Raw genomic sequence first — 25,992 nt, 5'->3', positions numbered from 1 at the left:
GTCCCTTTGTATGCGCGGCATTGCCTAGCTGCAGCCTACACCGTTGATTCTAATAGTCATATCGTGTGAAATGATCAGCAAGTAGGCTAAAAGGAGAAAAACAGAGAGGCCACGATAATGACGATATTACATGGTGCCGCTTTGTTAAAAAGAAAACAATAACGGGGAAACAAGTAAGGGCATGGAGCATCCTTATCTATTTGATATTACACTATGAGGGTAGACATATATTTGCATCTTGCATACAAATAAATCTGCATGTAATGGTTTACACTTTGCGTTTTCTTTTGCATGGGCATGGTAATGCTTGGATCCACCCGAAAGTATTGCTTGAGCATCTCATTATGAAGAGACCTTTCATCTCACGGTACTTTCGGTGCTTGACTATGTGAAACAATTTAATTGGACACAAACAGTAGCCTAATTAAATTGGAGATTTTCCATTTAGCGGACTTATTAAAGTAAATCATCACAACGTGTATTTTTGCGGTAACTGTTATCACATTAGGCTACTTTTAAGACTTGTGCAGTGTGCAGTGTAGCCTAGTGCCATGAAAACAACATTTAACGCACCAGGCATAGGTGTTGCCAACAGGCTGAATTGTATTCTAAGAATGCTCTAGTGGCAAAAACTGAAAGAAAAAATGTAGTGAAACAAACAACCACGACTAGCCTACCTGAGATATTTATCAATTGTATCCTGGCAGGTTGTCAGTTAAAGAGAGTGGATAGACCATTATGGAACGCTTTGCTTTCATGTATTATTAAATGTGTTTTGCATTAGCCTCATTGATCTGCAATTCAATGCACTGTCTATAACACACCCATGTTATGCCTTTGCAGAGACCTGGAATTCGGAATTCTGCCAGGACTACCTAAAATGCTGTTGCAGACAGCGTTATTTCTCGTAGTGACACCGGGGGAGTCAGATTTTGCTGATCCCAGCATATCCGGATGACGATTTTAGGGGGGCTCTTGGAGGAATAAAAATACAGCTTGACAAGCTCAATACCTCCCGATTATTCATCACGCAGCATCCCCTCAAGCCACCATATTTTGGGTTCGAAGCCGCAAAGAGACCAGGAGCCTTCATCTTCTCGTGTGCGGTTCTTTCTTTACGCACCGCTGTGTTGTCGGAGCCTCCGGTTGCTGCAGAGCAGCTATACGATGAATAACTACAAGAAGTACAGTTGACCGTTGGGCGCCTCGATGTTTGGGGAAAGGAAAACAACACCGTTATGACAAAAAGTGACATCTATAAAGACCTGTAAATGTATCAAAGACCTGCAATTGTGACCGTTGGAAAATGTCTTATCTATAGGTACGTAAGTGAGCATGCTTTGAAAAAGGAAGAGGATTGGGCAGCGCTGCTAAGAGAATATGACTGTTTATAACAGAACATGTGTCAGTAATTGTTTGTTGATCATGATGAGATTGCAATTGTACTACAATAGTAATCTATCCACCCTAGTCATCATGTTTAAATACTGTTATTTCTAATTTGTGCCTTAATAGAACTCTAAGGTGTATAACGATTGGTGCGCTTTGGAACTCATGGCGTGATTCTTTACATTATTGTGGCTCAGATGGTTGAAGTACATGCTAAAGCCATGGATTTCATTCACATTGTCCACACTTATTGATAAAATGCTAATTTCTATTATGTCACACTGGATAACACATTGTGAATAACGTGTGGGTGGCTTAGTGTCTGCTCTCAGGTATGGTTTTAGAATGGCCATGATTGTATTTAGAGTGTATGATTCCACCACTACAGAAATCAGTGGAAATATTGATGTCCCAACCAGAAATAAATAAATATGTGCCTAATGGAGTAAGATAGTAAATACAGTTTATAATGTGTCTATATCCTTCCAATCATTCAGAATTAACTGATTTGTGGATTATAGGCTACCATTATAATTATATTGTTAGTACTAATCATCCAAATCATATTACATGTGAAGTTGAAACTGCTACTCAGAGGCATATTAGTATAATTCAGTGGGTCTTATGCTGAAATTATATATCTCTAGACATCTCTTTACAATATCACTGTAATGGATTACATGTTGATTTTGATTGTTTCTGTTTTGCTTTGAAGATAACCTCTGGTGACCTGGAGTTTGAACGTGTGAACCGTGTCCCACTCCTTCACCTTGGTAGCATTCAACAGAGGTGCCATCCTCACCCCCACTCCTCCACCATCACCTCCACACTGTGCCTACTAAGAAAAGGCTCGGACAGGCACCCCAAGCATGACCGTGGCTACAGGCGACCCTGGGGACGAGGCGGCAGCTCTCCCCTGCCAGGCGCAGGATATGTATAACCTGGAGTCGGACCACGAGTGCTGCGAGCGTGTGGTCATTAATATCTCTGGCCTGCGCTTCGAGACGCAGCTTAAGACCCTCTCGCAGTTCCCTGAGACACTTTTGGGAGACCCCAAGAAGCGGATGCGCTACTTCGACCCACTGAGGAACGAGTACTTCTTTGACCGGAACCGACCCAGTTTCGACGCCATACTGTATTACTACCAATCGGGAGGAAGGTTACGGCGGCCGGTCAACGTGACGTTGGACGTCTTCTCCGAGGAGATCCGCTTCTATGAGCTTGGGGACGAGGCAATAGAGATATTCCGGGAGGACGAAGGCTTCATCAAGGAGGAGGAACGACCACTGCCAGAGAATGAGTTCCAGCGACAGGTGTGGCTGCTCTTCGAGTACCCAGAGAGCTCAGGCCCTGCCCGCATCATCGCCATCATCTCGGTGATGGTCATTCTCATCTCAATCGTCAGCTTCTGCCTGGAGACCCTGCCTATATTCCGCAATGACGAAGATGACATGCACAAAGTCTATCCGACCAACTTCAATGGGACGTCGGCATACGCTTCGACCAGCTTCACCGACCCCTTTTTCATCCTCGAGACTCTTTGTATTATCTGGTTCTCGTTTGAGTTCCTCGTCAGATTCTTTGCCTGTCCCAGCAAAGCTGGGTTCTTTGTGAACATCATGAACATCATTGACATTGTGGCCATCATACCTTATTTCATCACCTTAGGGACCGAGCTGGCGGAAAAGCCAGAGGATGGTCAGCAGGGCCAGCAGGCCATGTCGTTGGCCATCCTGAGAGTTATCCGACTGGTGCGAGTATTCCGAATCTTTAAGCTGTCTCGACATTCCAAGGGCCTGCAGATTCTGGGCCAGACTCTCAAAGCCAGCATGAGGGAGCTGGGGCTGCTCATCTTCTTCCTCTTCATCGGAGTCATCCTCTTCTCCAGCGCCGTTTACTTCGCCGAGGCCGACGAACCCGACTCCCAGTTTGTCAGCATTCCAGATGCCTTCTGGTGGGCTGTGGTCTCCATGACGACCGTGGGATACGGGGACATGGTACCCACCACCATCGGCGGAAAGATCGTGGGATCGTTGTGCGCCATTGCTGGTGTGCTCACTATTGCCCTGCCAGTGCCTGTAATTGTGTCCAATTTCAACTATTTCTACCACCGTGAGACGGAGGGCGAGGAACAGGCCCAGTACCTGAACACCCCGAGTGTTCCCAAGGCCGACTCCAGCGAGGAGCTGAAAAAGAGCCGCAGTGGCTCCACAATCAGCAAGTCTGACTACATGGAGATACATGAAGCTGTGCGCAACAGCCACGAGGACTTCCGCGAAGACAACCTCAAGACGGGTAACTGCACCTTGGCCAACACCAACTATGTCAACACCACTAAAATGCTCACGGATGTATAACCGTCTGCGGATGTTTCTCATCAGGATTTTGGCACACAGATAGAAAGGCACTAATCACCCTTTTTGAGGGTGATTGCTTTAGAGGACTAATGCAAGTGTATCCTGAGAGAAGGCCAGGGACAGGAAGCAGGTGATATGCAGAGAGAATGAGAGAGAGTTGTCTTAATCTCTCTCTTCATGGACCCTTCCATTTGCTCTGCTCCTAGGCCAGCCTTCACAAAAGTTAACCTACTGAAAAGGTCTGGCGTTTGCATGGAATTAATCTCACATGTGATTATTCTGTTGTCATGCTGCTCACCATCATAGCCAGATAGCTGAATAAGGATAGCATACTGCATAAGAGACTCGTGGGTGTCCCACGCGTAACATAACGCCCCAAACACACTGCCAGTATATTAAGATTTTCCCTTGCTCTTACATCAAAGACAGGTGTTGTCGGTCCATTGCCTCAGAGCAAATCCAAATGGCTTAGCTCAGCCCTGTAAAGCTACATACCCTGAATAATACCAACAGGGTTTATGTAGGTGGAAAGAAAAACAGATAATTCACTGCCACCCCTGCCTACATGATGTCTCATGTAAGCACCAGAAGTATGTCACGTTCCACTTTATGTTTGGCACTTATAAAGGAACCTGTGCATGATTTACTGTTGCAGAAGGTAGACGATAGGTAGATGGTATTTTTAGAGTGATATTATTAGTAGCACAAAGTTTTACCGTGTCTCTGCTTCCATAGTTCATGGGCCAATGGATGTAGAAAAAAAAGCCTATTTATTCTTTGTCAATATCAGGCTGACCAGCGAGCGACATCCTGTCAACACAAATGAGCAAATGTTTCTTAGGTGATACGTGATACTGTCCATTCCCTCATATCAAACGGTTCTTATTTTAATGTACACAGCTGGCTCACATGGTGTTGTTTTTATTCACCGAGGCATGGAATGTTCTTGGGTACAGATTCATGTCAAACAAGAAAGAATCCAAGAGGTGAAAATTAACCATTTACAGAGGTAGCCGCAAGATGCTTTCATTCATTCCATTCCTCTCATACTGCATCACCACTAGTCACTGTCTAACCTATACACCTGTGTTATCCAGCAATGCCCCCCTAAAAACTTCATAGCATTCCATATTTTATAGAAACAGTATTACTAGAGTCATTTTATGACGGTATAGGCATTCCAATAAGCAAATGTGCAATTGGGAAAGAAGTATGGTAGGGTCGGGTGGGTAGACATTTAACTGTGATATCGGCAGCCTAATAAGCAAATATTGTAGTTAGCTCGCTAGACAAGTCACCAAAGACAAAAAAAAATCACTGCCACTGTAGTTTTCCTGCATTTTTGAAGATTTTTCATTAATCGGTTTTATTAGCAATCATCTGTAGCTCCATTGATGTCATACAAAAACAAGCTATTGGTGCATGTTTTTCATTCCGTAATGCTGCAGACAATTTGGTGACACCTGTGTTCAAAATATGCTTCCTACAAACAGCTCTTTGTAAAATAAGATCTATACAATTACTCTAGTGCTGCATGCCATCTATACATTCCATATATAGCATGCATTTGGAATGAGTGGTACCTAAAACACTAGTAATATGTGTTTATATCTCAGAATAAACTTCTCTGTGAGACATTAATGCTATGTGCAATATGAGAGAGTGTAGAGTTGTGTATAATATGTTGAGGTTTTAATAAATTCCAAAATGTCATAGTTTAGTTCTACTCAGTTGCAGACAACCACATTGCTTCGCTCGAGTCACTAGGCCCCATTACAACAGGTTTCACTCACGGGAAGGTTGCTCATTTTTTCCTCATGTCTGAATCGAAGGAAGCCAATGTTGCATTAGAAAGTGTTCAAAGCATCACTTTTGAGATGTCTGATTGACATGCCATAGTTTCTCAGTCATAACAGAAGATGTTCCCTTTCTGAATTCCAATGACAAATAAACGATAGATGACATCTCCACACCGGCATGTGAAAGTTGCCGCCAGAGTAGTGTACATATTACTGTAGTTCCAAATCCTGTTTATGCTTCCTACATAGCTTTAGTCAGCATTCAACAGCACATTAGGTTAGACTAATGAACTAGATGAAGGTCTATGGGACTGTTGCATTGTATGCAGAATAAAGTCGTAGGAAGTTTAAGCAGTGTGCAGAATTACTTGTTGTTATATTAGACAGATACAAATGCTGGAGGCATTTCATAATCTAGGGAACAAAGTTACCACAGTTTATGCATGCAAAAGGGGAGATTAAGAAGGTTCTGAGTTTTTTTTAGTGCTGACTAAAACAGGGATATTTGTATTTTTTTTACATGATGATTTTACATTTTTTTGATATGACACTTTTATGATAGGAAACATTTTAGTATTGTATCTTGATTAAGATTATTTTTTAAATACAAATACATTGTTTTAATCTTTGTATTTTATTATGTCCAATACATTTGATGTCAAAATGTGTTCAAATATCCCATATCCTAAAGAATTTAAAGCTAAAGCTTTAAAACACCCTCAAAAGAGTCTCTCAGTTAATATTCAGGCACACTATGGATGAAATATTCAGCTTGGTACCACTGCCACATATAGTAAGGACCCCACTATTTTGTTCCAACTACATGCACCTTGCATTATGTAATTTTATGAACGGGACTCTCTTCCAGTTAGCCTCAATGAAAAACCTGTGTCAGGCAATTTACACAAGAGCGGCTGGCAGTTTAGATCGACTGCCATCTCTAAGAACTCTAAGATGTTTTTTTTTACTTCCATGAATGTGGTGCTCTGTAAACTCTACCCAAATATGCTGCCCTACTTCAGCCATGGAATACAGTATCTGAACATAATCTGAACAGCTGGACATCAAAAGCTGTGCTCTAAGAAAAGAAGCCCCATCTACAGATATAAGACACAAAAATAATGGAGCATTTTTGAGAAAAAAATTGCAACCTTCCTATAGAAAAAAAAATCCCATGTCAAGACAAGCACAGGATTTGTTTGTTAGTTATCTTATTACTAGGTAGACATGGCCAAGACATGTTCCAGGTTTTTACCTTTATTTATACTGATACTAATTATCTTCAGTCTTCTTTTTCATATACTTACAGTATCAAAACCCCATGCTCATTTCTATCACTTCATGTACATTTCTGTAGTTTTGTTTTTCATTGCTTTTCTTAAGTCTTTAGGTGTTCATTTAAGTGTGAATGTACTGTTTGCATGCAAGTGCCACTATGTGAATGTGGGTGATGCCATGATTGCTTGGTTACCAAGTGTTTAAATGCAGAAAATCCCTCCTGCACTGTCCCCTGCTATGGACATGGAGAGATGGATAATGTCTAAAGGAACAGTGCATTTGATGGACCTCAATTGTAGCAAATGCACTTATGGACAATGGCACCCTTTTGTTGACTGCATACTTTTCACAGTTGCCTCATTCCGAAAACAAAGCATTAACGTATATTTTCAAATGTATTCCTATATACGTTATATATAATAGAAAAAAGTCAGTTTTGGATGTACAATACCATTAGGCCTAGTGTATGTACAACCACTATCATTATAGATAAAGCCAGGTAACTACTGTCTAAAATACAGCTGCTTTCCTAATTGTCTTGCAATGCAATATTTAGCTTTAAAAGAGCCTCTGCCATATATAGCAGCAACTGGATATGCACAGCTGCCATTATATATAGTTTTGATCTCCAACTGGAATTCAAAGTATTATAGTATTACTATAACATTTTGTATATTGCAAGTGTATGAGATGTTTGAAAAAAGAAAACCATAAAGAAGACATGAAATGTTATTGTAGGTTTGCCTTTGATTGTAAATTTGTCAGCATATACTCCACATATAAAGGCTTTATTTTTCTCTGAAATGTAGGCTATTAATGTATAACTATGATTAAGCTTCTTCGCTAACTGGCATGTTTCATAGGTTCTGTAAATATGTACTGTAATTACAGATATATAGATAGATAGATAGATAGATAGGCTTATGGGGGCAGATCAGCTAGCCTGTTTCAAGATTGTATTGATCAAGGGAGAGCTCTGATGCACCATTGTTCACGCCATCTTGCTCTTTCCATATCAATCAATGTCTCTGTCTCTCCTTTACTTCCTGTGCCTCACTCACCACATCTCTCTTTTTCCCTCTTTCATTTAATTTTTCTCTCTCTCTCTCCCTCCCTCTCAAACTCATTTTATTCCCACCACACCAGCCATAAGACAGTCTAGACATAGAACCTTCATACCTTCATCACCATAATAATTAGCCAAGGGTTTGCTTTTCTTGCTTTTTTAATTTCAGCTAATGTCGCTTGTTTGTCCATGGATGTCGGTTTATATGTGTTTGACTGAACTGACAAACTGGCTGGATCTCTGACTTTCTGCTGAAAGCAGATTTTCCTTACAAGGAGGAAATCATGGAAACGCTAAACTTGGAACACAAGAAAGAAAATGACTGAGGAAATCGTCAAATGTACACACACCCACACACACCCCCCCACACACACACACACCCCACACACACACACAAACAGATGGTGCTCTGGATATAACTAAATGTCATGCACTTTAAAAGGACCTCCAAATACCCGAATACTCTGTATGGTATACCAGAAAAACAAGGGAAAAGACACCTCCACCAGAGACCAACATTTATTCAAATCGGTATCTAATAATATCAACAATGATGATGTTGAAAACAACAATACAGTAATATCAGCATCAAAATCAGTACTGCTTATTTGACTCTTTTTTTGTGCTTTTTTTCTTTCCCTGCATTTTATATCCGATGCGGAGGAATCCAGATTAAGCCGTTGCATTTCAACACAAATCACTTCTTGATTGATTCCTATGATTTTGGTATATTACTTTAGGTTAACACAAGGTACAGAAAAGTGGCTTTTGTCAATATCCAAAACTGGGTGGTTATCCTCTAGATACAGTATTTTTGTCTTTATGAAAAGAATAAGACATCTACTGTACTGTAAGCTTTGCATAATGACAATAAACCAACACGAGCAGAGGAGGGTTGGTGACAAAGCGTTAAGTTGCGTTGGCCTTGAAAAGAGGCCATTATGCTCATTGTCTTCATGTTGTAGAAGGGAGTGTACGTAGAGGAGAAAGGGTTAGGGTGAAAAAAGCGCTTCTCAAATCTATTGTGCTGTTTTCCTCTTAAGTGGATAAAATGCACTTAGTGGTTAAGTGAGAAAGCAAAGCAATCTATTTATACCCACCACCATGCTATGGAGGAGAGGATGCACAGGCCCCTATGGGAGAATACACAACTTTAATTTTCCATCAAGGCAAAGGGGCCTGATATCCACTGATGTTTCTTATCTTCTATAAGTTTGTTGCATGTTTCAGGCTTTAGTTTCCCCCTCTCTGTTCTGATAGAAAACTGATGTTTCATCTTGTCGTCACACTTTCAATACTGCAAAGCGTTATTGGTGAAAGTGATTCTGTGCTTGTTTTATCAGCTCATTGGCAATATGATTGGGAGGAGACAGTCTGGATGTTGTCAGAATATGAAGCAGCTGAAAGATATTGATTGAGCACAGATTGCTTTTCCATGACTCAAGCGAAGAGTGAATTGGCTGTATTTCAAGAAAGAATGCTGGGTACAAAAGCTGATGTCTTCAAATGCTTATACATACAGTACTGTGTTCTAACTTTCGACTTGAATACATAAAACATTATAGAAAATTATACGTATAGCAAATTAGAATTATCGTTTATCAAGTTGGCTGTCAAGTCATGGATAAAAACAAAATCTCTTCGTCGATATAGGCTGTAATAAGTTTGATTTCTGATTTTGCTGAGAAATACTACATGTACAAGTGATACTGCTGTGATATGGTGCAATTAGAAACAAAATCATAGTGGAGGTACCAGTGTTTTATTTCCCTACTGAAGACATGAAGTTAGATCAAGACTGGAACAATCTGACCATCTTTAACTTTAACAGCCATCACACTATATTCATCATACGGCCCAGACCATATTTGTACGTCTTACTGTGCAACCATTTGGGCATTTGTTCAAAATCTTGGACAAAAAAGCCCTGGAGAGCTTCTTCAGAGATTCCGACCTTTTCAGAGTGATTAATACCATGTGAGCCACCAAACGTCTGCTCAGTATGGAGACCTGTTGGTTATGCAGTTTGTAAAGGAATTCTAACACGTAATACACACCTACAGTAAATCCTTTGTCTATGATAAATGTGCTTTCAGCAGGTTCTTAACATCCTGACAAGGTATAATATAAGGTTGATAATGACACAAATCTAATGGCTGACGCAATGTCTTAAAGCAGAAAAGGTAATAAATCATTCTAATAGGTGGTGACATAACCAGCCCCTAATGTTCAACCATACTTCCAGTCCTCCCTTGCTTGGTTACAGTAAGTCTATAGCAGGTTTGTGTGACTTGTCAATTGTCAGTAAAATCGTCTCTGCCCTATCAGATGTCAGGTAAAACAATACAGTTCAGAATTACAAGGTGCATTTCATCCCCATGGACCTTCAAAGGCTAATGTCAGATCAATTGTTCAGTAGATCACTATACAGTCTGACATGATACACAAAACATTTCCAAAGGTTTATGTCTGGTAAATCCTCACTCAGTTGCAGACAGGTACCTTTGCTGACCAGATGTGGACGAAGAACACAATTCCTTTACTTAAGTGAAAGTATGGATACTCCGTGTCAAATATTACTCCAATACAAGTGAAAGTTGCAAGTGTAAGTCAGATTTTTACTTATGTTGAATTATAGAAGTACTTGCTTTTAAAAATACTTAGGTATTCAAAAGTACAAGTATTTTTCCTTTTTAATGTATTGTAATGTAATGTTTATTTGGTCATTAATAGGGTATACACCCTTGGATTGGTCATAGGACTTGAACAGACCTTTAGTTCCTTACATCCAACAAAAAATATTTGACCTATTTTTTATAACTTTACAACTGTTCAAATGGATGCAATAACCTAATTTAAATCATTATTCATTCTCTACTAAAACATTTTCATCGCCACATACAAAACCAGATAACTCCATTTAGTAGCTTATTTATTGTTTAATGATGTAGGCTAAAAGCTATGTGTTAAATGTCCAGTGATTGTTTAATTTCATTCCAACTTCACAATGATCATGGAGGATAGCCTGGTTAACACCAGACCACTTCTCAAATTTCAATTTCTAACAGGTTCGTCTGGGTTCTCCCAGGCTACATGGAGGATGTTCTTCTGAAGAATCTGCTGTCACCATCATTATCAGAGCCAAGATCAAATTGAACTACTGAAAAAATGAACTTCAAGATGGTCTGTCACAATATTGCATTTAAAGCATCACTTCAAACCTGGTTAATAGTGATGAGTACATCATGCTCATATTTCAAATGTAGTGGAGTCAAAAGTACAGTATTTGTCTTTAAAATGTAGAGGAGTAAAAGTCATAATTTCCAAAAGATGTTAATATAAAGTACAGATACTCAAAAATCATACTTAAAGGAGAAATCCGGCAAGTTTTCACATAGATCTCTGTTTCTCAAGGTCACTGAGTACTGTCAAAAAATGAAAACAATCGGTTTTACCTACAGTAGCTCGAGTTGCTACAGCAGTAGCTAACACAAACAGGAAGCTATACAGCGCTACACTCTGGGGGCATGTCCGTGAGCTCCCATTTACAGAGTTTAGCGCTGTAGCTGCCTGGCTGCATTAGCTCCTGGTTGTAACAACTCGAGCTAGGTAAATTTTTCGTACTGACAGTACTCGGTGAACTCGAGGAGCTGAGATCTATGTGAAATCTCACCAGATTTCTCCTTTAAAGGAACCATATGTAAGATTGTGGCCAAAACTGGTACTGCAATCACTTTCAAATTACTGTAGATCGCTGTATGCCCTCCCCCTCCCCCTGACACGAGGTTGCCAACCCGGATGCCGAAACACTACTGACTTTGTGATTAGTAGATAGGTGGAGGGTGGCGCATCAGGCCAAAACACAACATGACATGACAAAACGCAGCATCAACATCAGTTGAGGGCTGCAACTTCACTTTTTAAATGACAATATCCTGGCCGGACTAGTGTTGTCAGTGATATAAGTATTTGAAATTAACATGATTTCTTAATGTCTAGTGACATATCAGGGCCATTTTATGATTAATTGAAATACATTTCTTACATATGGTTCCTTTAAGTACAGTAATCAATTAAATGTACTTAGTTACTGTCCACCCTTGTTGCTGACCCTGAAGGAAGGACAGGGACAGAAGACTGAGAGGGAATGGTGTCACAGACTATGAGAAAAAAAGACTTAGCTCAGCCAGACCTCTCTAAAAACAGTTGAAAGCAAATAACAAACAAAAGTTGTCTCTCTTTTTCAATGTTTACCACCACAGTTACCACCGATTAAGCTACAAATGTGATGTCAAAGAGATGTCAAAGCGGTCTCTGTGAGGCCAGTCTACACATTGCACACTTGACCTTCATGGGTAATTGAACATGGCAAGATCAAAGCCACTTCAATCATAACAAGGAGACAGCGTGGAAGTACATGTGATTGCTTCTGATGGTGATGGCCAGGGCTACTGGTCCACTCTACTCTGATTTTGAGTGTGGAAGAAGACTTGAATTTTCCAAGTGCAAACATTGACAGCCAATGGATCTCCCATAAGGCCATACTGCTTTGTGAAGTGCATTTGTATGTGTGAATGAAAGTTTGAGGGCAAAAGACTATTGTAAGGTTATCATTATGTCCTAACATATACATTTGAATTAGGATATCAACTTATTAGTATGTTGGCTGGTTAGTTATCTACTTGGTTAGATGATAACTAAACTATAGGCTATTCTAATATAAAGAATTTTGTTAGGCAGACAGATAGGTGGCAAGAGAATCACAGTGATTTTAACAAAAACAAAAGTCGATGCCTCAACAAAACAAAAAAAGTCCATGGATCAGACATGCAGTTCATGTAAGACACATAATGGCAACGGTAAATGGATATCATTGGTCTGTTGGTGAAGGCTGGAGAGGTTTGTAGCACAAAATACTCAAAGTGCTGCTATTTAGATTTGGCCAGGTAAAATAATGAATCTCAAATCATTATTCATTGTACTCCAGCTTCATTCCCTCTGGTTTCATTCTATTAAATATTTAATAATGAGCTTAATCAAATCTCGCGTCATACTCTTCCTTGCCTGCATATCATCTCAGTGATGTGACTCCTTGGGAACTATAGGCTACTACTGTATGTGTCCTCTGAGCAACATTCATAGAACAATTCCAAGTACATGGAAGCATCCATTTTTCAAATGGTTTCCTGTTGTTCTCTGTTAGGGTGCTCTTGAATTCACGATTCGTGGACATGCTTGTTTTGGCCCCACAACCTGTGCCATGACTGGAGCCCTAGTCAGCGAGGTTTTACTGTCTGACAGCTTCCTCTACACTCCACCACCCCAACCCTGGTTATTTACAGTCTGTGAAATGGGTGAGTTGATCAGACGTATGTGTGTTTCTGTGTGTGTGTGTGGCGGACCTGGACACTTTGAGGCCCAAGGCAAAGGATCCCGAGGCCCCTCCGAGCACAGGGCTTTTTTTTAACGATTTCAACTCGCTCTGCATCTCTTACGGTGTCTGGCCATAACCCAGGGTCGTCACTGATAACTGTAGGCTAGTGCTAGGTATTGTGTTAGGGCTACTCACGTTACTGGTTTCGTTTGCACCCAAAGCTTCTGCTACTGAAATGGTGTCCGTAGCAGCACCACCAGCACCAGTGCGGACTTCGGCAGTGACAGTGATCTTGTCCCTCACGACTGTTTCACTTAGATCAACATCATAATCATCATCATCATCATCAGTAGAAGAATATGTAGTGCAAGTTTGAGTTGCCGGTGGTGGTGCATCGCTGCTGTTGCAGCTAGCATTAGCTACACCACCCAGCTTAGCAGATGTTGTTGCATCACTATCCAAATTACTTTCTTCCGTGGAAGAATTCTTCGACTGGAAGAAGTTGGTTAATTTAGGCAATATCTTTCTAAATTCTTCCTCCTCCCTTTTTCTTTTATCACTTCCACTCTGGAAACGTTTCATGGCTGCTGTCAATCGCTCAACTCCACACCTCACCAAGACCTCGTTCAGACTAGCTAGTTGCTGCTATGGTGACAGAAAGCGGACCTGCAGTCATTTGATTTTATGATGAGTTTATGAGCAATCATGAGGCAATTTTTTTAAAAATCTTTATTATGGATTAGAATATATTGTTTGGATGCGGTGATCATTTATTTAAAAAACAAAACAAAACAACGACAAAAAAACGAAATACGATACGGGGATGACGAGGCCCCCTGGTGGCCGAGGCCCCAGGCAATTGCCTGACCATGCCTAATGGCAGGTCCGCCCCTGTGTGTGTGTGAGCGTGTGTGTGTGTGTGTAGGTGCATACATGCATGCTAGAACCCCTTCCGCCCTTCTTGTCTCAAACTGCACATTCAACGCACTTGGGAGAATGCAGCAACAGATACACTCTCCACAGCAAACGACTGGGACACAAGGAACTCACAGCAGGAAAACATGTGCTGTGAAAGTCAGTAGCCAGAGAAGCCATCTCAGAAGATGGAGCAGGCTCTGGTGAAATATTAATGGAGCTGGGATATTTTAAGCCCTCTGTATCCTGTCCAGTGGCGGAGCTAGACTTTTACCCTTGGGGTGGCCAGAGGGTGGCCAAAGCTATTTCAGGGGGTCCACAGACTACAACAATGAATGTTCAAGAAACACAATCAATTGCAATCAAAATCTGTAAATGTTGAAATGTTTTCATGAAGTACATCTTAAGCACACAGGAGATTTGTGTATAAACTATACAGTTTATTAACAATGTTAATACAAAACGTACAATATGTAAATAAATAATAATAATAAAAAACAAATTCAAAACAATTTGACCTCATTTTGACATGAACTGATATGACATGATTTTTTAACCATGACCAGAGGAACAGTCTGATTACCAAACTAAACTTGTAGAACAGTGTAGGCCCTAGTCATGACAGTAATTAAGTCCCAGATGTGATTCTTTTCAGGATTCTGTCACATAGTGTTTGCTTCTTAAATTGTGCACTTCAACTTAGACAGACAGACAGACACACACACACACACACAAAGCTGAGCACACTAGAAAGAATCACTAAATGAACCATACTCTCACACCTAGGAGAAAGCCATGGGCCCCAACTCAAGATGCAGTGTGAAAAAAAGACACCCACATAGCACCCCAAAACTAACACAGAAACACACAGACAGACAGACAGACAGACAGACACTCACACAGCACCCCAAAACTAACAAAGACACAAGTGATTACTTTCTCCTCACTGAGTCAGAAGTGTAGACCACTTGTCAGTCCAACGGCAATCTGAGCAGAGAAAGAGACAAAGAAATCAGAGCATTGTTCAAGGTACTTTCCAAATTCCAGCAAAGCCAAAATAGCTTAAGTACAAGTGTGAGAACTTCACAATTTCCAAATATTAGGTCCAATGAAAGCTGATATGGTTGCCCATCAGATCTGGTTGGAATTTAGAACTTGGTTTGGGAGGAAAACACCCCTGTTCTCTGCTGTACTATTTTATGCACGGATATAAGTTTAATGACATATTAAATGCTTTCATTTTTGAGATACTTCATCAGTTACAGTTTTGTAAATGTATGTATGTAAATAAATAATAATAATAATAATAATACTAATAAAAAAAACATAATTTCTAAACAATCTGACCCCATTTTGACATGAACTGACATGACATGAAGTAGTGCAGTTTGTTTTAACCATGACCAGAGGAACAATCTGATTACCAAACTAAACTTGTAGAACAGTGTGTAGGGCCTAGTCATGGCAGTAATTAAGTGACAAACTATCTTAACACAAGTTCAGAAGAGGTTGGATGCAAAGATTATGCAGACTGTTATGATTAAATGACACAAGCGCACGCATTATCAGAATCATATGCCAGACGCTTTAGGCCAGCGATCCTCACTATTTTTTTTTTTCAAGAGCCACATTGGCAGTGCAAGATCAAAAGGAGAGCCACTTTTATGACAACATACTAAGTCAACTTTGCAAATGTGCATTTCTACATATAAATTGGACATCCCACAAAAAAGAAATAACACAGCCATACATTTTCATTTAAGACCATATTTACTTTAACACTGGGATGAGAGGAAGCTGACATGCATGTCCTTGACTTTCTTCATGTTGTATTTGTAGCATTAGTAGTAGCAGGTTTAACAATACCCCCTTTAGGAAACACCATTAAGGCTTAATAACTTCCTTTCACCTTCATTATTTAGGTGAAGAGAGAAGTATAATTCAGATCTTTGCGTTTTTGTAGTGCAGTATTGTATGTTTATGAAGCACATTTGAAAAAATGCATTGGCTGTGTTGCCACATAGCCTACAGTGGGTCCCATTTAGAAGTGGCCACTTCATCCGCACGTTCAGTGATTCACGCAACTGCGTTAAATGTATTAGGCTACAACTTATCGCCACGAAGTGGCAGTTTAAGTCCGCTGTAGCATTGCCAGTAAACGGCAGCAGATTTCATTCAAAGGCGTTGCAAGTGGCAGTGAGATACTGTAAGTAGAACGAAACTAAAGATCACCTCGTTGAAGTGATACAGTAGACTAGTCTGTCTGTTCTTTGGTCTTGGATTTTGAGAAAGAAGTTTCTAAATAGATGCGACTCATACTCCTTATAGTCCGGAAAACACGGTATGTATACGACTATGCTACATAACAATCTGATGTGAAATGCATGTTGGCTGATACTAACAGTTAACTGCTACAGGCGACATGAGATGTAGCTAGGCTACTAACGTAATGTTAACGTTACCTTGATAGGCTACTCGTGGCTTGTAGGGGAACATATCACAGAAAAATTTAACTACAGAAAACGTTCTCCTAACTTAACATAAAAGTGACTTTAAACAATGATTATTTACAAAAAAAAACTTACCTTAGAACGTGTATTTCACTGTCCGTCAAGTAGGCTGCTGCTGTCCTGTGCAAAAAATCCTCCCTGTCGCAATATACACAAGTTATTGAGCCGTTTCCGCTCTACATCCTGAACTTCTTCCGTCGAATGCAATCCACTTCCGTTCTGGCGGGCTGGGTTTGTTTTTGCTAGCTTGCTCCGTTGTGCCGAAGCACTGATATCGCTGTGACAAAGAGGATATAACCATTAGCTGCTACAACATGAAGAAAAGTGGTTCGAAACGACGTGTGCTGTAGTTGGTTGTAAAACTCGAGAAAGCACCTGAACGAAAGTGGTTAGATAGAGAGTGCTACGACCACAAACCAGCTACTTAAGAGGCAATGTCCATGCGCTCCATTGTTCACATTTTTTCGCAAGCCTGATAGCGACTTGGAATCAAGGACCTGGCTGAAGGCATTGAATGTAAAGAAACCACCACGCAACGTTTTTGTTTGTTCCCATCACTTTGTGGACAAAAAACCAACCAAGGATAATCCTTTCCCAGAGTTGTGGTTGGGATACAATCGCACTACCCAGCCAAAGAGGCGTCAACTCACCCAGCGGACAACTGCCTCCCCCCAGATAAAGAAACGCAGACTTGAATCTGAGGGTAAGTTCAGCAACTTTAGCTATGAAGCTGAAAATACTGTTAATTATGAAGAACATTGCTACTGGTATTTTGCTAAGGCAGTTGATTGTTTTGGAGATGGGACAAACAATGCACACGATACATCATTAATTGTGTGTAATATGTGTGCGTGCATGTCTTTTACATCATAAATACAATGCAAGGTGGCAGGCTGTTGTGATGATGATTGTGTGTGTGTGCGCAGGAGTGCAATGTTGTAGTACAAATTTTGTCATTGTGATTATTAGAGAGAGGACTATGTCTGCATTAATTTGGCTCCATCCATGTTTTCTGGTCCCCTTATTAGATGCTCCTGAAACCTGTCAGCCTGTCTGTGAGGCCGAGCCTGCTACACCAAAATTTCGAGATGCCCAGACCAATGGGAGGATCCGTCACATGTTGACCACACGTACTGTTCAACAACACCGTCCGTTAAAGTAGACAAGGCCACACAGTGCGAGGCAGAAATGGGTCCTACTGTGACTAGAACCACGGTCATTGATGATGCTAGGTCCCGGCTGTATACAGGAGTGCGTATGGTTCAATTTTTCACCCTAGTGACGGTGTTGTTGCCTTTCAGTAAGCCATCAATTACCCTTCCTGTTGTTGACCAAATCCTAATGACCTTGATTAAGTTAAAACTAAACCTAATATTAGGAGATATTGCTCACCGCTTCAATGTGTCTACATCCATGGCAAGCATTGTGATTAGTCACTGGATTGACGTGATGGGTGAACAGTTCAAAGTCCTGATCCCATGGCTTCCAAGAGAGACCATTCATTCGTGCCACCATGCCCTTGTCGCTTCAGAGGAACTACCCTCGAACCACCTGCATCATCGACTGTGCCGAAGTGCCATGCAGAGAGCCACAAATCATGACTCAAGGAGTGACACTTTCAGCCAATACAAATCACGCAACACTGTGAAATATCTCGTCGCTGTGGCCCCTAATGGGCTTATCATGTTTATATCTGACGCCTATGCTGGCAGAAGCAGCGATAAGTTTATCACCATGGACAGTGGGTTTCTAGACTATCTGAGGGCTGGTGATGAGGTCATGGCGGACTGTGGGTTCACCATTCGAGACTTGCTTGATGAGAGAAGGGTCAGTTTGAACATCCCTGCATTCACCTACAGGCTTATCAGTTGACAAATGAGGAGACGACACGCACCAGGCGGTAGCCAATGTCCGCATACACGGGAAAGAGCAATCCAGAGACTGAAGGTCTTTAAGATTTTATCCCAGACCGTTCCCATCAGCATGGCACCGAAACTGGACAACATCTTAACCATCTGTGCTGGCCTAGTTAACCTGAAGAGTCCACTGATTAGAGTGCCTCGTGAGGTTTAGAATCTTGCCTTATGTCCCAGTCTACCAACACCCAGCCATGTTGTTCATTAAATACAGATAAACACAATAAATACTGCATGCATTGTATTTTTTTAATATTATATATGAATATTTTTATAGTGATGTAATTGTGTGGGCTTTTGTATTTTACTTTTTAAATACCTGTTAGAATTAAACATATGATCTTTCTTGTTGAAGCCATTTCTTTAGTTTCCTCAAAACAATTAATTAATCCAGTGTTATTTATGTACAGTATGAGCTTACTATGAATGATAAACTGTGTTAACAGAAATTGTAGCCCTCTAAGGAACATAAGGCCTATCATTCATGATCGTAGTTCAGTGCAATAATGAAATGAAATTACATCAAACTTTATTTTACTCAAACAGTACAGGCACATTGATATATTGCACAGCACAAAGAGATCATGTAAATTGTGCATTATGTAAATAACGGACATCTGTTGGCTCCTGTGGGCATGACCTAAATAAGGCAGTTTTATATTATTTTTAAAATGCTGCGATATTTACTGCAGAACTGTAACCTTCCCTCAACAAAATCATCAACAATTTTCGGGAGCATGTGGGCAAAGTAGAATGTGCGCAGCCTTATGATATGGCCCTGGACAAATTCTTGGTCGTAGGGTACTTCGATTTCTAGGTGCTCAGTTTTGTTCCAGATCACCAACTTGGAGTGCTGAAGCCCTGTGCAGTGCATCCCAATTTGTACCTGCATGTAGTAGCCTTTTGGACCATTGCAGGCAATATGGTAATCTACCCTATCTCCGTTTGCCACAGTTGTGATTTCGCAGTTCTTTGTTGCCAAAAATTCTGCTAGTGACTTGTTTCCCCATCACAGGTGATTTGATCTCCAACAGAATGTCTTTGTTTATCACTCCATCGGGAGATGCTGCAAGCCACGGTTCCTTTTCGCACACCACTAAGCCTTTGGTTTCAATGCTGTTGCCCAGAGTTTCCAAATAGTCCCTTGCAAGTTCCTCCCCCTCCGCTCCTTGACGGGTTGCGGCATTGCCACGGAAGGATGGGTGTAAGTGTTCTGACAAAAACTTGTCAGGTGCCGTGGTTGAGCGAATGGGCACCTTTCTAGCCGTGCTCGCTGTGATGCGCACTCTCCGCGCATCATGCCAGACCTGTTCTTTGCTCTGTGCTTTTGTAACCTTCTCAATCTCCTCAAGCTGGGCTGTGGACATGTTAATGTATTCATCATAGAAGGTTCTACATTTTACACAAGTCAGTGGTGTGTGGTGCTCATCATGGGTTAGGAGATTGGTGTTGGCTCGGTGATGGAGGAGGTATTAGCATTAAAGCAGAGCTGCAGGAGGCTACTCCCAGGGCAATTGAAAAGTTCTGCCATTGGTGAGGCAAGTGCGTTCTTCCTCCACGCTTCATGATTCCTAAAGAGTGTCACCTTCTGTGCCGGTTCTGGAGTGGTAGAGGATGGCTGTGAAGTTGGTGGCGGCTGGTAGAGATCCTTCCTGTTGTGTCGTTTGAAGCGCACATACTTCATCTTCCTCTGACCAGCATTTCTTTTAGACCCAGCATTCCACTGGTTCTGTCTGTCTGTGCAGGCAAGCCCGGTTTTCCCCTGTCTCACAGCATTTTCTACCTAGAGAGATATAGTAAAAACAGTGCATAGATATTGTAATGAGTTCACTGCAAACATGTCATATGATATAATATATTGCACACATAGCCTACAATGAATATACAGAACATTGGGTTTGCAGAAATGCACTTTATGAAGAAAATGCATTATTATCATCATCATGGCACAAACACACTTTGCACTCTAGCCAATTAGCCTATGATGTAGTTCGGATACCAACAATAAACAAGACAAGGCCTAGGCTACAATGGTCAAATAATCTAGTTACCTTCCACAGGATCGCAGCTGAGTGGGAACAAGATCTCCCTGGTCCAGCAACACACGTACATCCCGCAGTTTTGACTTCTCCAGCTTCAGTTACCAGCACCCAAGCATTATGCCACGCATTGTTCAAACACTGGCTAGGCTCTACATTTGCTTTCAGATAAACAAAACGATCATGTTTGTATGACATGACACAACCGACTTTGTTGCTGTGCAGGTATTGATATGCCTCGGAGGCTTTCAGATTGTCCATTGCTTTTCCATCTATTGCTAAGGATTGCACGAAGTAGGAGCAAATCTTGCTGTACGTTATGCTGGGCCACGTCGTCATGTTATCCTCCCAGTTCTGCACTGAATTCGGGTGGGGGAGAATAACGCCATCTCCAGTCAAAGTGGTAGAACCGTGATCCCAAGCTAGCATGGAAATCGCTGTGTTTACACCGGCAGACGCTGCGCAAACCACTTCCGGCGGAAATGAAATGCATTTGGTAGCGTTATGGCGGCACCCGGGGTTTCGCGCGTGAACTTGTGTATTCTCTGTGAGCGTTTGACTCTCTTCTTCTCCTTCTCTGTATAATGCTTGCTGGTGGACAGTGTGAATGACAACTCTTTGTAATACATAGCGCCAGCTACTGCACAGGAGGGATATAGCAGTCAACCGATTACAAAATGCAACAGGCTCTTTTCAACAAGACGTGTGGTGCGGTGCGTGACATGTCAATCATCTGGGGTGGCACCTGGGGGGTCCAATCAGATTTCAGAGGGGTCCAGTGCCCCCCCGGCCACCCCTTTGGCTCCGCCCCTGATCCTGTCTGCTGGAATGATATTAGAATGTAACATGTTCAATAGCTGTCGCCTGTTCTCGCCTTCTTTTGTGTTGAGACATGGAGACGATTCTATATTTGTTCTGCCCAAATAAGTTGTGTGTGCTAAAAAATGACTAAGTTGTATTTTTCTATGTTAAGGTCATTTATGTAGTTGTATTGTTGCTATTGTGGGGCTTTTGTTCTGACACTGATTGCTATTGGGTAGATCGGAACGTTAGAAGGAAGTGGTAAGAAAGCAGGAAGAATAAGAACGTAAACAAATGCATGGTTGCTACTATTTTACCTCGTGTGTAAAATCTCTTTTAATCCGTTGGATTGAGCCTTCAGAAAGCAATGACTGTAAGTGCTATGAGTTTTGTACATGTTTAGAGTTTTTGTATGAATGCTTTCGAGGAATTTTGATTATTAGATTACCTGCGTGTGTGTGATTATGATCGCGTTAGCATGTTAACTTGTAGGCTAAGCGTCAATAACGTCATACTATGCTACTGTTGCTATATATAGCATACTAAGTGTATTTTCCGTTTTTCTCTTCTTTTTTGTAGTTTCACTCCAATTCAATGTTGCCAAATTGACTTTATGCTGCAAACGAAGTCAATAAAAGGAGCAAGCACGCTCAGTTTCCTGGCTCTTGAAAAGGAGTTTGGCTGCCTGTTTAATCTATGTTAACACTGAGGAAGTACAACACATAGTGAGAGCAGAACAGTGAAAAGTCATACCGTCAGAAGGACTTGACAGCTACAGATATGGAGACCCACACAGCAGATGAAGATGAAAAGGCACCATCAGTGGCTGGCTCTAAGCATTCATCCTCCTCCAAGTGTTCAGTGGCTAGCGCTGCCGCCAGAGCCAGGGCTACAGCTGAAGCGGCGCGAACCAGGGCTACATTTGTACGAAAGGAGCCATTGCAGAGGCTGAAGTCTTGGAGGCTGCAGCAGGAATGGAATGTGAGGACATATGCAACAGGAGTGGCGTCGAACCACAGGAGACTATGAGGCGGACAGTGGCATATGTGGAACAACAGGCTCAGGTCAGCTTTAACCCCCACGCACCCCCTCCAGATACATCACCTCCTCTCCGTATTAAAGTGTCACCACCAACAAGACAGGTAGCCCCCGTGTTAAGCTCTGCATATCCCCACGACGCACCATCTGCATATTCATCCACACCACAGAGTGAGTACCTACCTGCATCAGAGCACCAGCCACACCTGCCTCACCACCGCAGCTCATACACTCTGCATATAAAGCTCGTCAGCAGCAAGGCTATTCTTCATTCAAGCAGGCCAGTTATCCCTACCATTCACCTAGGAACGACATACAGGACCCTCCTGTCACTCCAGCTGCTGACATGATAGACTTTGCTAAGGATCTGGCCCGCAGGGAGTTAGTAACTACAGAGCTCACTAAATTTGATGATCGGCCTGAGAGCTTCAGAGCGTGGCAGTCCTCTTTCCTTAACGCCACTAGGAGTTAACTGCCAGCGAAGAGCTAGATTTGCTGGTAAAATGGCTCGGAAAGGAGTCCTCTGAACATGTTAAGAGAATTCGAGCAGTCCACGTCACAAACCCTCAAGCTGCTCTACATTTGTCTTGGTCAAGACTCCAAGAGTGCTATGCCACCCCCGAAGTGATAGAGAGAGCGCGCTATTCAAGCGGCTGGACAGTTTTCCTCGTCTCACTTCAAAAGATAGCACGAAGCTAAGAGAACTTAGTGACCTGCTCATGGAGCTACTCTCAGCTAAAGTGGATGGCTACTTACCTGGCCTTAGTTACCTCGACACGCCACGGGGCATTAATCCCATCGTTGAAAAGTTGCCACAAAACCTACAAGAGAAATGGCTTTCTACCGGTTCAAGATATAAAGAACAACAAAGAGTTTTCTATCCTCCATTTGCTTTCTTTGTTGACTTTGTTCGCAGTCAGGCAAAGGCCAGAAACGACCCCAGCTTTATCTTGACCAGCAACAGCCATAGCCATAACCGCAGTGAAAGGCCCATAGCGAAGCATGATGGTGTTAGGACTGCTATATCTGTCCACAAAACAGATGTGTTCACAACAGTGGATTCAAACTCAACCCATAAAGCAGAGACAGATAGTAATAGTGATCCAGCTAAGCACTGTCCACTCCATAATAAGCCACATCCTCTGGAGAAATGTAGAGCCTTTAAAATGAAGCCGTTGACAGAACGCAAAAAGCTCCTAAAAGAACACAGACGATGTTTCAGGTGCTGCTCTGCTGTCTACATGGCAAAGGAGTGTCCAGTGGAGCTGAAATACAACGAGTGTGAAAGTGACAAGCACTGTACGGTTATGCATCCAGACACTGACCTCTCACGAACGACATCTCCTGTGGTGGAGCCAGACAGAGAACAGCGAAACTCTCCTCCAGAGGTAACTTCAAGGTGCACTGAAGTCTGCGGAGATGGTCTCCCGGCTCGGTCATGCGCAAAAATATGCTTGGTGCAGGTCTTCCCACGAGGCAAAAGGGAACGTGCAGTCAAGATGTACGCCATCCTTGATGACCAGAGCAATCGCTCGCTGGCCAGGAATGAGTTTTTCCAGCTCTTCGGCATCCAAGGTAGCCTTTCACCTTATCTTATGAAGACCTGTGCAGGCACCACTGAAATGATCGGAAGGAAGGCAGTCGGTTTCCAGATAGAAGCAATGAACGGTGAAGTGTGTTTGGATTTGCCTCCACTCATCGAATGTAATGAGATCATGAGCAACAGATCAGAAATCCCTTCACCAGAGGTCGCTCTTTCCCATGCTCATTTGAAACCTGTAGCTCCTTACATCCCAGAGCTTGTTCCTGAAGCACAGATTTTGATCTTATTGGGTAGAGACATTATTCGTGTGCACAAGGTGAGGCAGCAGATTAATGGGCCTAACAATGCACCTTTTGCCCAACGTTTGGATTTGGGGTGGGTCATAGTTGGGGAAGTTTGCATCGACAGCTCGTGTAAGCCCACCGTGAAGGTGTACAAGACTAACGTCCTGCAGAACGGACGTCCATCTTTCTTGACGCCATGTCAAAATCACATCCATGTTAAAGAAAAGGCAAGCTACGGCGGGGAGCACAGGCATGGTCCCTCCACTCATCTCTCCAGCCATTCAGTCAATCAGACAGCCAGTTTGCCTGCTGAAGACAAACTTGGACTTCATGTGTTCATGAGAACAGCTAATGACAACAAACCTGCTTTGTCCTTTGAAGATGAGACGTTTCTGGAGACCATGCACAAAGAGTTCAACAGAGACGAACAAAACAGCTGGATCGCTCCCCTGCCATTCAGGTCACCCAGACCACAGCTTCCAAATAACCGTGCTCAAGCCCTCTCTCGGTTCCACTCCTTGCAGCGCACGCTGAACAAAAACCCTGACATGAAAGAACAGTTCGTAGGCTTTATGGAGAAACTCTTTGAGAATGGACACGCAGAGGAAGCACCCTCTCTCCACAACAATACAGAGTGCTGGTACTTACCCATTTTTGGCGTGTACCACCCCCAAAAGCCGGGCCAGATTAGAGTTGTGTTCGACTCGAGTGCACAAGAAGACGGCGTCTCTCTGAACAGTGTCCTGCTCTCAGGCCCCGACTTAAATAACTCCCTCCTTGGAGTACTGTTAAGGTTCAGAAAGGAACTCATTGCGTTGACAGCTGACATCCAACAAATGTTCTATGGCTTCTAGTGAGAGAAGACCACAGAAATTATTTAAGATTCCTCTGGCACAAGGACAACGATTCGACGAAAAGAGGTAACGAGTACCGCATGCGAGTGCATGTGTTTGGGAATAGCCCTTCACCTTCAGTGGCTATATATGGGCTACGGAGAGCCGCTCAAGTGGGTGAAAAGAAGTATGGATCCGACTCACGCCACTTCGTCGAGAGACACTTTTACGTGGATGATGGGCTCATCTCCCTCCCGACTGAAGCTGAGGCCATTGATCTGCTCAAACGCACCCAAGCATCGCTCGCTGAATCGAATCTTAAACTGCATAAAATTGCCTCAAACAGTGGCACAGTTATGCAAGCCTTCCCCCCTGAAGAACTGGCTGCGGGCCTAAAAGACTTAGGCCTGGATGAAGATACAAAGAAGCCCATACAAAGAAGCCTTGGTTTGTGCTGGGACATTGACTCTGATACTTTTACATTCAGAGTGTCAGTCAGTGACACCCGCCGTTTACCCGCCGTGGAGTTCTTTCCATAGTCAACAGCCTCTTCGACCCGATGGGTTTCGTTGCACCAGTGACCATTCAGGGACGAGCACTGCTGAGAGAACTCTCCAGTGAAGTTCATGACTGGGATGCCGAACTTCCTGTGGACAAGCTGAACAAGTGGGAAACATGGAAAAGGTCACTACAAGATCTGAGTAGCCTCCATCTCCCACGCTCATACATACAGCAGTCCCTCTCCAGCAACACGTACACTGAGCTTTGTCTCTTTTCAGATGCCTCAAACTGGGCCATAGGAGCAGTGGCTTACCTGAGGGTCATCACAACAGATGGTCAGTGTAGAGTG

The 25,992-nt window shown here is 42.3% G+C and overlaps 1 protein-coding gene across 1 annotated transcript; it reads left to right on the top strand.

Annotated features, from left to right (window-relative positions):
• Positions 1-8,486, top strand: kcna2b (potassium voltage-gated channel, shaker-related subfamily, member 2b). The gene is made up of 3 exons (XM_048241870.1): positions 1-173; positions 844-1,321; positions 2,105-8,486. Exon 3 carries the CDS (start codon positions 2,259-2,261, stop codon positions 3,744-3,746), a length of 1,488 nt encoding a protein of 495 aa, XP_048097827.1. The 5' UTR covers positions 1-173; positions 844-1,321; positions 2,105-2,258; the 3' UTR covers positions 3,747-8,486.
• Positions 8,487-25,992: the final 17,506 nt, after the last annotated feature.

This window comes from Alosa alosa, chromosome 4 (genome assembly GCF_017589495.1).
Source record: "Alosa alosa isolate M-15738 ecotype Scorff River chromosome 4, AALO_Geno_1.1, whole genome shotgun sequence".
Taxonomy (NCBI): Eukaryota; Metazoa; Chordata; class Actinopteri; order Clupeiformes; family Clupeidae; genus Alosa; species Alosa alosa.
The sequence above is the reverse complement of the archived record's forward strand: the minus strand, read 5'-3'. Positions and strand labels throughout refer to the sequence as shown.